Source organism: Arachis hypogaea, chromosome 3 (assembly GCF_003086295.3).
Source record: "Arachis hypogaea cultivar Tifrunner chromosome 3, arahy.Tifrunner.gnm2.J5K5, whole genome shotgun sequence".
NCBI lineage: Eukaryota > Viridiplantae > Streptophyta > Magnoliopsida > Fabales > Fabaceae > Arachis > Arachis hypogaea.
The window spans coordinates 128,598,669-128,615,431 of record NC_092038.1 but is presented as its reverse complement, the minus strand read 5'-3'; the positions used below and the strand labels follow the sequence as shown (position 1 = coordinate 128,615,431).

The window sequence follows — 16,763 nt, the reverse complement described above, 5'->3', positions numbered from 1 at the left end:
AACAAATGAATAAAGAATTGCATATGTGCTGTTTGTGTGAAAAAAGCATACATGAGTGTTAATGAACTGAAAATGATGGAAGGTTAGGATTGCGTTTTTATTTTAATTTGGTTGATACAGGTTGACGTGAAAATTTAAACTAATCAAGGATTCAATTACATTAGTTCACTTGGCCATATCTATCCCACCTTACCCTAACCCCATTACAACCATATGAAGTCCTCATGATAATTGCATTCATGCATCATTTGTTTGTTGATTGTTAGATGAAAAGCAAATCCTTGAAAGCATGATTGGAAGGGGATTTAAGTGAATTGACCTTAGACACCGAGTGATTAGAGTGTATACACACCTAATGAGGATTTAATTACTCAATTCTATGTCTCCACTTCTTTTATCATGCATTCTTGCAAGTTGCTTAATCTTGATGAGTTGAATCAATTCTTTAGATTTGTTGCATTGACCTATTTCCTTGCTTAGCCCTATTTTGTCTATACTTGCTTGGAATTGGATTATTTGTTTTCACCAAACCAATAGGACGTTATAAATAGATAGATAAATATATAGCATATACATACTTGCATGCATATAGATAGTTGTATTTAATAAGTTGATTACCCCCTTTGATCATTCTCCTTGTTGATTTAGCATGAGGACATGCTATTGTTTAAGTGTGGGAGAATTGATGAGTCTATATTTTTCGATATATTTTGGCTTGATTTGAATGGATTCTAGCATATGAACTCACACTTAAGCACCAAAATAGCATACTTTTGTGTTTGATCCCTAATTTGATCCTAAATGTAAAAACATGCATTTTAATGCTTAGATTAGTGATTTTTAATTCCACTTTTATGTCATTCGATGTCGTGATATGGTTTGTGAGTGATTTCAGGCTTTGGAGGCGAGAATGGATGGCCAAAAGTGGAAGAAAACATGTACAAAGGAGAAAACATGAAGAAAACAAGGAAAAGCACACACAGCGAAGTATGCGTGCGCACAACCTTGTGTGCGTGCGCACAACCTTGTGTGCGTGTGCACAAGCAAGAATTTCCATGTGTGTGTGCGCACAAGCACCTGTGCGTACGCATAGGTTAATTTTTAGCCGAGTGTGCGGACGCACACGTCTGTGCGTTCGCATAGGTCCCTGCACGTGGTTGCATTAATGAGCACGTGTTGTGCGAATTTGGAGGCCCTTGGCTCATTTTTAGAAGGCTGAATTGCTAAATGGGAGTGCTATATAAAGGGAGAATCAACACATATGAAGAGATAAGCTTTCATTAGGATTTTTACATAGTTTTTAATAGTATTAGGAGTAGGAGTAGTGTATAATAGAGAGCTCTCCTAGGGTTTATGTAGTTTTCTTGTAGCATTTTATAGCAAGCTTTGATATTTGATTTTGCCTCTTTAATTGTAAGTACTCTCAATTTCCTTTTAATTAAAGTACTTTCATTTTCCTTGGTTCAAGTTACTTTGCTTATATTTGCAATTTTGTGTTTCTTGAAATTTTGATTGATGAATTTACTATTTCATGCTTTCTCTATATTTGATTGCTTGTTTATTGTTGATATTGTTGATAGTTGGTTATAGTTTTTTAATTCTCCTTGCAATTTTTCATGCTTTACTTTTATGCACACAAGGTGTTTGTGAAAATGTTAACTTTAGATTTTGAGTAGATTTTCACACCTTGGCTTGTGGTTTGAGTTCGTAGGATACTAGAGTCATAATGTCCGACATTTAGTGGTAATTCTTGGGTAGTTAGTTGACTCTTGTTTCCATTGACGCTAGCTTTTTATCAACTAGTTTGGTACGTTAGCTAGGACTTATGGATTAAGGTCAATTATACTTGCTTGACTTACTCCTCGATGGTTGGGGTTGACTAGGTGAGATTGACTCATTATAATTATCATAGTTGTGGTTATGGTAATGATAGGATTCCTTTGACCCTCAACTCCCAAGTCAAGGTTTCTTTTATGCATTTTCACTGGTTTTGATCCTGTTTCCTTTTTATTTGCATTGATTTCCAAGTTTGAATATTCCTTAGTTCTTTTACTCTTATGTTCTTTCGATTTTGCAAAAAAAATCCTTTTTGTCCTATAAACCGAACACTTCGATTGCATTTCTGGGGAGACGACCCGAGGTTTGATTACTCTCGATTTTAATTAGAAATTCTAAACTTTGATCGAGCATTATTTGCCAGTAAAAAATTATACTTACAACGAGGTTATTTTTCTTTTATCGAGAAGAGATTCTTAACCGTCGATTTTTCTCGCACCAACCGCCGTTTTAATCAGAATGACTTAGATATAGCATTACTAATAAATCTAGTTTACAGGTTGGTCGGGTTTGATTTTTAGAACCATGATTTAGATAATTTAATCATTTTTAAATCAAATTAGTTATTCAAAGTGAACCCTTTTTGGAAATTGTTAACTTTGAGCTTGTTTGAAAAGCATTTGAGTGTAAAAAAAGAATTTTATTTTTTGTAAAAAAAGAATTAATTTTTATTTAAAATTTAATTTCATAATTTAGAATGACTTTAATATACTAATAGAATATAATTTAATTCTTTAGTTTGAAATAACTTTTACATGAGTTAATTTTTTTATAATTTTGTCATTAACAAAATTATTTTATTAAATATCTACTTATTTAAATAAAAATATTTTTAACATTTAACATGTTAAGTTAAATTGGTGTGAGAATTAATTTTAAAATTAGATCTTTTTTTGTCTGATTTGTAAATAAAAAGTTAAAATTAAAATTCTTAAAAAATTAAAAAATTTTATTTATTTTAAAATAAAAAATTCGAGAAAAATTTTTACATGGCTCCTGAAAATAACATCAAAAGACAACGAGGCCCCTATAGAAAAAAAAAACCTTTCCGACCCCCCTATAGGGAAAAAAAAACCTTTCCGACCCATGTCTTTTAATTCCGTTAGACAAGTTAGCCCATCCGTTAATAATTTTTCTCTAGAGCCAACTGACCATGAATACGTGACACGTTAAGTAAATGATGTGTCAGTTAAATGCTAATTTGGATGGGCAGATTAATGGGCCATCCAACTCGGCCCCTAAAAAAAGAAGGTTGGGAATGGATCATCTCCAGTGGAGAAAAAACTGGATGGTGTCAATTGTTTAATCTAACCCTTCATTATTCTCTCTCATGTTTATTTTTGGTCCCACTTATAAAATTAAAGGTGAGAGATCACACTTTATTCTCTTAAGTGTTAAAAAAAATTGAGAGGATCTATTTCCGATTCAACCCTGATAACACAAAATCCCTCTTTCACTCTCTGGAATTACAGAAAATTTTGAACTTCTCCCTCCAAAAATTCGTTGACGATGCTTCACTTGGAGGAAGAAGTTGGTTCCGACGGAGCTATTGACGGCGCCGTGATGGAAGAACTGACTGTTGAGGTAAGCTTCATTACTCATTCTGTAACATCCTACCACACAGAGCTTTACACCTAGGACATAAATCAAAGGTGATGAGGCGCTATAAACTCTAAAATAAAAATCCATAAATAGATATATATGAATAATAGTTTAACTAGAAGCATTGGAAAAAAAGTTGAACAAAACAAGATCGAAAGCGTGCCACACTCGAAAAGCGATTGGATAGAAGGCTTATACAGAAAACTAAAGAGATAAGTATATAAACAGAGTTTCAAAAGATAGATACATAAACAAGCTCTAAACTCGACCTGCGAAGAAAAGGTTGGATAGAAAAAAATAAAGACAAAGCAGAACGGAATTCTTTTGAATAGAAAAATAAAAACAAAACTAAGAAACAATAAAGAGATAAGCAGAGTAATACCTGATTGTGACTAATAAAGAGATGAACAGGCTTTCGAAAATTGTAACAAGAACAAGCAGTAATTGACTGCACAAAAAAAATAATAAAAAATAAAAAAGATAAGAAGATACAAAATCAGAAGAGAAAAGAACCCTAAAAAAATTAAGAAAAGAACCAGAAAGAAAAAAGATGATTAAGAATAAGGAAAAAGAAGAAAAAGAAAGAGAGACAGAAACAGAAAGCAAGAAGAAGATATTACTGTGAAAGAAAAGGAAGAAGAGATCGAAGTAGAAGACGACGACAGAAAGAGTAAGAAGAAGATGAAGAATGAAAAGATAGAGCAAGAAAAAGAGAGAGCACCTAGAAACGACGGTGAAGAAAAGTTAAGGTTAGGGTTTTTAACAAGATAATATAAGGGGTAATAGTGTAGTAATGAAAATTAATTATGGACAAAAAGAAAAAAATTATTAAAAATTTTGTGTCCATCAGTGTCCTTTATTTAGAAGTGGACATAAAAATAAAAAAAAAAGTGTCCCAGAGACACTGTATCCAAAGTTCATATCTCTATGTCCTGTTCACAAAAACAAACACAATCTTAAAGCTTAATTGTAAAAGAAAAGGACATGTAGTCAGTATTTTCTAATCACGTGATTGTGTATCTATCCTTTATATGAATAGACAAAAAAAAATTATAAAACATATTTTAAATATATTTGTATTATGTTTAAACAATATTTTCATTCATATACTTGAATAACAAGCAATGAAATATTCATTTTTTTTTGTCTCAATGTGACTATAAATATTATTTGAACTTTATTAAGCCGAAAAATTATTAAACCAACTCTATTTTACTAAATAGTAATACGACATGTATATATATTAGGGTTTTCAAACGGACTAACCCGGCCCATTTAGACACAGCCCGTTAAACTCGTGGGTTAAATGGGCTGGCCCATTTAAGCCCGCTTTATTCGTGGGACAGAATTTTTTAGTTTGGACCGTTTATGGTTAGTCCGATGGGTTACATGGGCCAGCCCATTTATCATTTAATTTTATTTTTTAAAAAATATTTTGACAAAAAATACCACTTTTAAGTCAAAAACCCTTAAAAATAATATTTTTTTTAGTTGATGGGTCTAATTTTCGGGTCGGATCGAAAGAAATATCGATTAAAAGTACTGCTTTTTTTAAAAAAAATTATAAAAAATAAACGGGCCACTCATTTAGTTCGTGGGCTAATCCGTTTAACCCGTCATTTTTTTCGGGTTAATCGGGTTCATCCCGTTTGGCCCGAAATTTAAAGAGGCTTAATTTTAGAGGTAAAGTCTGCCCATTTAAATGGATAAACGAACTGATCTGATGAATTTAGCCCATTTTGATGGCTCTATATTTTTGAGAAACTTGCATTGGGCTTATATTTTTTAAGGAAAAAAGAAAACCACTAAATAAATTTTTAAAAAAAAATTTTAATGGACTTATAATTTTTTGAGAAAATATTAAATGAGTCCCTAAAAATTTAAAATATTGTACTTATAAATTTTTAAAAATTACAATGTTAAATAGGATAGATTCATCTTTATATCAGTGACCTATAAAATGATTATCGAATTTTTCAGGATTTATCTAATTTTTTTTTAAAAAATTATAAATTTATCACAAAATTTAAGTTAAATTTTTTTTAAATTTATAAATCCAACATAAAATTCTTGAGTTGCTTTATACTTTTATTTTCCTATTTCAATGTGACATATTCAAACTTTATTACCAAAAAAAATTGACTAAACTCCTATTTCACTAAATTAAAGTAAATAAAAATTAATAACTGATTTTTTTTTTCATTCTTAAAGAATAAAGAATAAATATGAGTGAAAAATGTACTTATTAACGCATTAACCAACTTTTGGTTAAAACTTGAAACAACAATTTTTTCTAGGCTTTACATATATTCATATAATATAATATTACATTGAATTGGGACAAAAACTTCTCTTATTTATTGTTGGTTGCTGCTTTTTGCTAAGGTTGAAAAAGAAAGCTTTTTAATTTGTCAGAAGTAAAAAGTTTTATACAGAACATTAATAAATGATTCTCACAACGTCATTATCTAAGTTTATTAAAATCTTTTTTTGTTTTTGAAGTTGCATTTAATTCTAAAAATATGATAAGACAAGATATTAAAAATAAGATATAAAATGTTATTTAAATTATTTTTTTATTAATAATAGACTTACTATTGTAATTATTTTTTAGCGAGAATACATAAAGAGTACATAGTATATAAGGTGTAATAACTCAATAAATATTTTTTAAAAAATTTTTTCATTCTCTTTAACAATGAGAAAATTCTTCTTCCCTTAATCTCTCTTGGTTCATCAAACCATTAATATCATAATTTACATAAAATTTTCTTTATGATTACATGATTACGAATTGATATGATAATACTAATATTACATGATTGCGAATTATCTGAACTAAAAAAGTAAATTGATATTATTCTTTTTCTGATTACATGACATATTTTTCAATGAACTAAAAAAACAAGTTAATATGGTAATACTAATATTACTTGATTGCGAATTAGCTGAACTAAAACCACTCTCTCCGATAACTTGTCATTTGAACAACAACATTATAATTGCTTCACATCGCATATTCTCTGCCAAGATGGAAGCACAGGAACGAGCCTAGTCAAACTCGGCATTAAACTCGGCAATTCGGCACATTAAACTCGGCAATTCGGCACATTTCAACCTCCAGTTCAATTGGGATGTGAACGTTGTTCCGGGTATACAAAAAGGTTCCAAGTCATCTACTGGCCACTCTCGCAGAAAGCCGATAACAAATCTTGCATTGTGTACTTTGTTCTCAGCGTTCACTACATACCAAAAAGTGCTATGCTCATCCTTAGGTTCTCTAATCATAATTTCGACTGCCATCTGGAAAGCGAACTAGATGATTCACAAAGGAAGTTGACGGTGAAGGAGAAGCTGATGGCGAGGAAGAAGCAGGCGGTGGCTGGACAGACTACTGGGAGTTTGATGAGAGAGTCATGGACTGAGTGTGAAAATACATAAAGAGTACATAAAGAGTACATAATATACAAGGTGTAATATTAATACCTCAACAAATATTTTTTAAGAAGATTTTCATTCTCTTTAACAATGAGAAGAACTTATTTTTCTCCTTCTCTTAATCTTTTTTGGTTCATCAAACCATCAACATCACTACTTGAACAGTTTAGGGCATGAGATTTTTTTCATAGTGCAGCTTGGAGTGCAACCAAATTGTGAATCAAATTAAAAAAAAGTTGTGAATTGAGATCCAATTCAATTTTGCCATTTTCTTTCTATTTCTAATTTTTCTTTCCTATTCTTACCTCTTCCTTCAAACTCATCCAATAGAGTTTGATGAGAGACTATTTCGCAAGATTCTTTCTTGATGAACATAACTGTTCCGATCAACGAGTTGGAAGAAAAAGATCTGAATCCTCTTTACTCTGTGATTTCTTAAAATAGCGAACATGGTAAACAGATCTTCCCATTGTAGAGGTCGTGGTGCTACATTGACTTACTCTCATTGTAGAGGTCGTGCTGCTACATTGACTTACTCTCATTGTAACAAGCAAGGCCAAATAGAAGATGTATGCTATAAGAAGCATGGTACTGCTCCCATTTCTATCAACGGCAGCAACATAACACCACCATCAATCACGAGGGCATGATGATATACTTAGTGACAAACAATCTCAACTCAATTGTCTCAAAGAGAACATTGGAATATCAAGATCTGGGTTCACTCCCGAGTAGGGCTGGCAATGGGTAGGGTAGCCTAAACCCGTACCCTACCCTACCCGCAGGCATACCCGGACCGTACCCTACCCTACCCGCTGTGGGTAGGGTAGCCTACCCTACCCGAACGGATTGGACCGGGTTGGGTACCCGCGGGTAGGGCTACCCTACCTGCAGGCATACCCGGACCGTACCCTACCCTACCCGCTGTGGGTAGGGTAGCCTACCCTACCCGAACGGATTGGACCGGGTTGGGTACCCGCGGGTAGGGCTACCCTACCCGCAGGCATACCCGGACCGTACCCTACCCTACCCGCTGTGGGTAGGGTAGCCTACCCTACCCGAACGGATTGGACCGGGTTGGGTACCCGCGGGTAGGGTATGAATTGCCAGCCCTACTCCCGAGCAAAGATTTGCCTTATTAGAGTTTATCAAAGACAAAAGTGTGCAGCAGCAACCTCATAATGCAAATCAAATTTTGACTAATTTCATTCAGACTTCTACTCCAGGTAAAACCATTGCATTACATTTTAATGCGAGAATTATGAGTATTATCACTCCAAAATTTGCACTATGCGTCATTGATTCCGGTGCAACAGATCATGTGACTTTTGACTTAAAAGATTTTGTAAGTTTTCAAAATATTGCTCCAATCAATGTGATATTGCCAAATGAGACTAAAATTGTTAGCACCATCATTAGCACAATCACATTTTCTAAAAAAAATTCCTCAAAAATGTTTTATAGGTTCCTTCTTTTGATTTTAAATTGATCTTTGTGTCAGAGTTAACCTCAAACTTACATTGCCAACTGTTAATCAATGAGAAGTGTTGTGAGATACAAGATCGATCCACATCAAAGATGATTGGCATTGCTGAGTGTATAGAAAGGTTATATACAATGAGTAGAAAACCAGAATTCTTTCACTTTCCCCCTCTTCCAACAAAGCAACCTTCATTGGCAGCAACTATGACTACTACTCATCCCACCACACCTTCACACAATGAGCACATAACATTTGGCATCTTAGATTAGGACATATACCCATGCATAAATTGATTTTTCTGAAGAAGTATTATCCTTTTATAGATTGTATTGCTTTAAAACTTCCTTGTGATTCATGTCATTTTGCAAAATAAAAGAAATTATCTTTTAATCTTAGTACAACTGAAATAAAAGATTGTTTTGACTTAGTTCATATGGATATCTGGAGTCCTATTTCTGTCCCTTCCAATGAAGGACATATGTATTTTTTGACTGTGGTAGATGGTAAGAGCAGATTCACTTGGATTTTTTTTATGAAAACCAAATTTGAAGCATCACAATTAGTTATTAATTTTGTGAATTTTGTCAGAGTACAATTTGAAAACAAGTTAAGTGTATAAGGACTGACAATGGGTCAGGATTCACTCTAAAATCCCTTTTTGCATCAACTGGAATTTTATACCAAACTTCTTGTGTAGAAATACCAGAGCAAATAGAGATTGTAGAGAGAAAATACTAGCATATTTTAGGTGTTGCTACAGCACTACTATTTCAATAAGGAATTCTATATTGTTTTTGGCAATACGCAATTGCTCACGCCATTCACCTAATTAATAGGCTACCCAACACTAACTTGGATAATGCTAGTCCTTACAAGCTTTTGTATGGTAACTTACCTGACCTTTCATATTTAAGAGTATTTGGTTCTCTTGCATATGCCTCCACATTAACAAATTCAAGAACAAAATTAGACTCAAGAGGCAGAAAAAAAGCTTTTCTCAATTTTAAATTAGGAACAAAGGGTTTTTGACTTATTGATTTAAAATTAAAGGAAATTTTCATATCCAGAAATGTAACCTTTTATGAAACTCATTTTTCATTTTTGCATTCCACTAGCACTGATATTTTTGTGGTACCCACTCGTACTCTACAATGCATTGATCTTTTTCAATATGATACACCATCCACACATCATTTGCAATCACCCACACACTCACAGATTCAAATGAACATTTCTCAAGTTCAATGCACTTACCAATTTTCTCACACACCATTGCACCCATTACCACACCACACACTAACAATGCACCTGCATCACAACACTCTGACATCACACATGACTGCATTACTAGAAAATCTGAAAGAGTCAAGAAATTGCCTACTTATTTGAAGGACTATCATTGTATGACAACCCTCACAGCTCACTCTAGCAACTTTGCCAATTCTAACTCTTTATATCCTATCTCATAACACTTGTCATATGATAAACTAACACTAAAATATAAGTCACTTTCTCTAGCCATCACCTCAAATCAAGAACCTAGCACTTATGAGGAAGCGGCTGCACATGAATGTTGGAGAAAGACAATACAAGATGAATTGACAACTCTATATCAGAACAAAACTTGGTGTCTCACTGAACTCCCAAAAGACAAGAAGGCTGTGGGTTACAAATGAGTTTTTCGGATAAAATTCAATCTCGATGGCACCATAGAGAGGCACAAAGCGAGGCTAGTTGCAAAAGGATTCACTCAAGTGCAAAGGAGTAGATTATAGTGATACTTTTAGTCCAATTGTCAAAATGACTACCTTATGAGTAATGTTAGCATTAGCAACGGCAAAGAAATGGCATTTGAAACAGTTGGACATCAACACTGCCTTCTTTCATGAAGATTTGAACAAGGAAGTTTATATGAAGATACCACCTGATTTGGCTGTGTCACAACCAGGTTTGGTTTGTAAATTGCAAAAGTCTCTATATGGGTTTAAACAAGCAAGTAGATAATGGAACATTAAGCTCACTCAGACTCTTGTGGATGCTGGTTATAAGCAGTTTTTTATGATCATTCACTCTTCATCAAGAAACAATCTGAAAGCTTCACTGCCATTCTAGTATATATTGATGACTTGATTTTAACCGGGAATGACATTGGCGAAATCAATTCCATCAAGAAAAATTTGGATGACAAATTTAAAATAAAGGATCTTGGTGAATGGTGATCTCAAATATTTTTTGGGAATGGAAGTAGCACGCTCTAACTCTGAAATTCACATTTATCAGCGAAAGTACACCATGAACTTTCTCAGAGATTTTGGTTATCTAATTGTAATCCTCTCTCTACCCCCATTTGATTATAGTCAGAAACTCGCAAAGGAATCAGGTACTATTTTAACAGAGAACACTGTTTACAGACAGCTCATCGGCCGACTCCTTTACCTCACAAACACTAGATATGATATCTCTTATAATGTGGGACATTTGAGCCAATTTTTGGACTGTGCAACCACTTCTCACCTACATACTGCTTTTCGCGTACTCCGATATTTAAAAGGCTGACCTGCAACTGGTCTCTTCTTCTCCTCTACTTCTAATCTGCATCTCACTAGATTTGCCGATACTGACTACTACCTGTGTGCTGATACTCGTTGCTCCGTTTTCGGTTATTGCTTCATACTTGGGAACTCTCTCATTAGCTGGAAGAGTAAGAAGCAAACCACAGTTGCCAAGTTCTCTGCAGAAGTTTAATACAGGTCTCTTATTGTTGCCACTTGTGAAGCTAGTTGGTTATCTTTTTTTAATGGATTTCATTGGTTTGCCATTTCAAAAGTCTAGACAACCAGTCAGCCATTCACATTGCCAATAATCCTATCTTTCATGAAAGAACCAAACACATTGAAGTGGACTGCCACATTGTTCGTGAAAAGCATTTGTCTGGTCTCATTCATCTTATGCCAGTTCATTCCAAAGATCAACTTGCTGATTTTCTTACCAAAACTCTGTCACCGGGTCCTTTTCTTGCTAATGTTTTCAAGCTAGGATTGTTAGATTTACACGATTCTAGCTTGTGGGAGGGTATTACCTAGATTATTTCTTTATCAATAATAGGCTTACCTTGTAATTATTTTTTAGTGAGAGTACATAAAAAATACATAGTATATAAAGTGTAATAACTCAACAAATATATTTTAAGAAAATTTTTTCATTTTCTTCAATAATGACAAAAACTTATTTTTCTCCCTCTTATAATCTCTGTTGGTTCATCAAACTATCAACATCACAACTTGAACAACTTAGGACATGAGATTTTCTTCGTAAAGAATAAAAATATAAAAACTAGCTAGTATTATATTTTGTTAATGTCTTTTTATATTTTATGTATGTGTAACACAAAGTACATAATATTTTTTTGTTTATATCTCAGTGTCTCATATATATGTAAATAAAGGCACCCTAAACTCCCCATTGAAAGGAATAAGATAAATGGATAAGACATATGTGTCACTTGTTCGTACATATATAAAAAACAACAATAATAGTAATGAATTTTATTTTATTGTTGAAAGAAGAAAGGAGTGGAGATTTCAGATTAAGCGAGCGATGGAAGTGAGTTTTGCGAATTTACCTGTACACTAAGATTAAGATAAAAGTATACAATACAGTACAGGAAAGACCTTGTTGGTCGATGGTCTCTCAAGTCTCAAGTCTCAACATCAAATCAGCAAAAGTCAACATATATATATTAGGGATTAAGGAAGCCGATTCAGGCCTAAATAATTATTTCCTTAACAACCCTACTGATTCCCCTTCATTCTAATTAATATTCCTATATATATATAAATAGAATAATAAATACAGTCATCATATAATAATTATAAACACATATATATGGCATTAAAAAAAACATCAACATGCATACATGCAGTCATTGTCATACTACTTTCTGTCCAACCTGGGTTTGTTTGCATCCATGGCTAACCGAATGAAAGAAGAGCTGTCACCTTGCACCACCATATTCGGAATCAGTTGCGGTGAGGTAGTCTCGTTCATCTGTTCATAATTCATATTCATGAAACCGGGGTTATAATAATCCACAAAACCTGCATTGTTCTTGGGTAGTGCGTGCATGCTAATGTCATTGACACTGTTGATTTGTGAAGTCATCAATAATCTTTCATCATAAGGATCCTTATTTGCACATTGTCGAGGCTGTGTTTGATAGAAAACCTTAGAAACGACGAGCTCGCCGTCTTTCTCTTCTTCGTTGGAGCCGAGATGGTACTGATGCATGACCCAGTTGGTCTTCTCGGGCTTCTTCTGCCTGCCATAGTTGGTGTAGAGAACAAGAATCTTCTTGAAACCCTTAACGGAACCAGCCACAGAGATGGGTCTGGTTTTGCCAGTTTTGTGCCACCTAGTCTCGCTTCCTTCTTGGTCGGTGTGAACCTTTCTTCTCTTCCTTGTTCCCGTTGTGTATGCTTTTGAAGGCCTGTGAAAGAAGTGACGCACTTGTCCATCTTTGCTTACTCCTGTGCCAACCAATAATATCAATTCATCCAACCTTTATTAACATTACACTAATTATTGCTTAGCTACTTAATACTATAGCATAATATTCAGCCTCAAATATTAGTTTCTAAAACTTTTTCTTTAGCATTAACACAACGGATTGGGAGAAGGAAGATAGTTATATAAATTATGCCGTGTGTATACCAAAATCAGCCACTAATATAAAATATATGTTAAAATATAAATATATTAAAAATAAATTAAATTACATATATTTATATACAAATACATTAATAACTGATTATAATGATTGATTTTAGTGTATAAATAACATTTTTGTAGTTATATATATCAGTTGTTAAAATCCTTCTCAACACTTATAACTAGCTAAGTTAGTTAGATTCAATATTGTTAGACATATAATTATTTATAATTTTTTTAATTAGTTTAATTTTATTTTTAAAAAACAATTTTTATAATATAATATCAAAATTTTTATATAAAAAAATGCCTTTCAATTCAAATATTAGTTTTCATTTGAAAAATTCTCAACTGTTCATCACAAAATACCAACAAATTTCTCTTTTACAAAATCATCTTAATTTCTCATTATCATGTATTATTTATAAAAGATGATGAGAGACTAATATTTTTTATTAATATTAGTTAATATTTTATATCAATATATTTATGTATAAATTAAATATATGTGTTATTTAATTTATTAAGATGTATTTATATTAATAGCTGATTTTAGTATATATTTAATATAATTAAATAAAAAATATAAATAAATAATTCTTAACCAGCATTATTAAATAAAAGATAATCAATTTTATTGATCATATAACATTGCTTATTATTTATTTATACCATTTAAGGTTCAGAATCGTTAATTACTTAAGGCATTATTCTTAAATGTTTTAGTAACAGAGAAATAATCCTCCATTCTATTAGGGTGGTTGATTATTTCGATTCCCCTCTCCACAACTGATGATCTATTGCACCATGTCATTTCTTTTGATTTTTCCAGACCCGGCCCTTTCAATTCCACAAGTTATCGATGATCACCACCTCCCTAATAATTAAAATAAAAATAGAATCAACAGAGAGAGAAGAAAAGGAAAAATAAAATAAAATAAAAGGTAAAGCTAGGTAGTAGCTTGTCCCTTTTGGAACACGTTTTTCCTGAATGATCACCTTCAGAGGAGAGCGAGTATAATCTTACCTACCAGTCTGCTCTATCTACTTAGTTTTCCATCTTTTCTATATTTCTATTATTATTCTTCTCTGTTTAAGATTCATACAGAAACTGTGCTTTTTGGTCTTCCAAACGCCTTGCACTACTACTTCGCCAACTTCTTCTCTAATATAGAGGGAGAGAGAGAGAAAGAGATAAAGCAGAGAGAGAGAGAATAACAGATAAAAAAAAGGTGGGGAACACAAGTGGGTTCTACATATAGCAAAGAAGCTTGGAAGCCAAGTTTCTCTTTGTCCTGGTATATACGGTTGAATCAATTAATTAATCAAGGGCTAAATAATAAATAGTTAGCTGCACTAGTTCTGAGGGTAATTATATAATGTAAGAAAATGAAAATGATCTTATTGTTGGTGTACTTGAAGGATTAATTACGTTGACTTAGTTAAGAAAAATGAAGAGTATATGAAAATGTGCATGGTTAATTAATTATTTAAACCCTTAATTCATAAGAAAAAAAGGGGTAGTGGGTAAGAGTGGAGATGGGGCAACCTGATGATTCTTGCGAGGACGTTTCACCTCTTTAATTTAGAGTGTGCTGTGTGCATGTGTGTGTTAGGGGTTCGGCTGCACTGTCAAATTTGAAGTGTCCTTAAAGCTATGTAAAAACCTTCAAATAAAATAAAATAGAAAACTTACACACTTATCAGATATGTACATACGAACCGACAAAGTTCAATGTAACCCAAGGAATACTTTTCATATATATATATATATATAATTGTGTAAAGGTGTAAAATTAAGTATTGACGGTAAAACTAACATAAAACAAAAAAAAAAGAAAATCAGTTAGTAATACTGCTCATAAAAAATAAATCGAATATTCTTTTGTTGAATAATCTATAACATAATATATATACACATTATTTTTTGTAAGGTGAATTTTCATATATAATTATTTTTATGTAAAACTAATAGTTAAAAATTATTAAATAATTTAATAAATTAAATTAAATTATTATTTAACAATTTTTAATTTTACGTGACAATAAGTGCATATAAGTTTTTATATTTTTATAGAATAATTTTAAATAAAAAAATATTAAGATCAGATCATCATTCTTAATAAAAGATTAATTAATATTAATCTAGAATAAAAATAAATATGAATTACGGCCTAATATTTTTTATTTAAAATATCTTTCAATAAAATTTCAAAGGATATGTTTCGATTTTATTTTATGTATATAAAAATTTTAGCGCCAATAAAATTTTTATTTGTAGTGTATTTTTATTTGATTGGTGGTTGTTGATATTGTTCAACAAAGTCATTGTCGTTTAACATTCCCCTAAATAATACACTGTATAGTCCTTTCAATTCATTTCTTCCCGTATACTTCTTCATTCAAGTAACGCATCTCTCTTCTTTTTCTTTATCCTTTCACAATCCCGTACAAACTAAACACTCACGCACACACGTACTGGTTCCAAACTATATTTTTACTCTTATTAAAGAAAACAAATTTTACATAAATCAAGAGAATATGTATTAATTCAAAGTTTCAAAAGACACATATATAATTTTCAAATATTTTGAACGTGTGCCGTTGATATCATTTGGCTTTAGCTGGTAATGATAATGATAATATGATGAATGCATGTATGTCATGGTCATCATCACCTTATATGTTTTTTCAAGAAATAGTACAATAGATTTTCGCTTGCGGCCGAAGTTGTTGAACGTTTTCACCACGGCTTTAGATCACAAACAAACATAAGAGTAATAGGTAGGGACAAAAGACGCTAACACATATTAGCATTAATCCTTCCTTAAGATTTCTCAACTATAGTATACACCAACCGACACGTCTTTGGAGGGCTTCTCAAAGAAGCTACTCGAAACTTGGCCGTTAAGCTCCTCGTTTTGTTGCAATTTGTGTTTCTATTATCAACTTTAACGCCTTCAACACTAGGGTTTCAAGGCTTTGTTTTGACATGCATTCTTGTTTCCTGTAATTTAGATAACACCAAATGCTTTTCATTTGTACTGAAAATATTTTATGTACTTATGATTTATTATTAATTTAAATATCTTTTATGAGTACAATATAATCCCAATGTATGTATGTCCACGTGTCCATTAGATGCTATGGATAGGGATTGGAGTTGGTTTTTTGGAGGAGTAAAGGGTGAATGAAAGGAGGAGAAGAACAAACTTTATGTTATAGAAAAACGTGATATGTTTCATGGATGTGGAGTATCAACCAAAACACGATATATGTGAATGGCATGGATACATACATAGCACTACGCAAATTATGGGTTCATGCATGCGGGCTGCTTCTTTCGCTTTTCCTACAAAGCTGCGGGTTTGCTCAAAGCTAAGATGTATAGTGTGTACATATTATTTTTGTTATTCATCACACTACTTTATTTGTTAGGCTGCTTCTGGAAAAAAAAAAAAAAAAAGAAATTGGTTTCTTAGCAAAAATGAATAAACTCGCATATTTAAATTTCATCATGGTTGATTATTAGTTTTTTATTTTTACTGTTTTACAAAAAATAAAAGTAATGTTAACTAGTCAAATATTATAAACAATAAATAAAAATATATTATTAATAATAATATTTTCATTTATAAGACATTATGAATTACTCTTTTAAAATTAATAAATAAGCATACACATATATGAATATTAA

At 32.2% G+C, this 16,763-nt stretch overlaps 1 protein-coding gene across 1 annotated transcript; it reads right to left on the bottom strand.

Annotated features, from left to right (window-relative positions):
• Positions 1-11,967: 11,967 nt before the first annotated feature.
• On the bottom strand, positions 11,968-12,919 carry LOC112782360 (NAC domain-containing protein 10-like; the record flags this gene model as incomplete). Its single annotated transcript, XM_025824721.3, has 1 exon — positions 11,968-12,919. A coding segment is annotated over one exon (627 nt), but the record flags the coding sequence as incomplete, so codon positions are not given.
• Between the last annotated feature and the right edge of the window lie 3,844 nt (positions 12,920-16,763).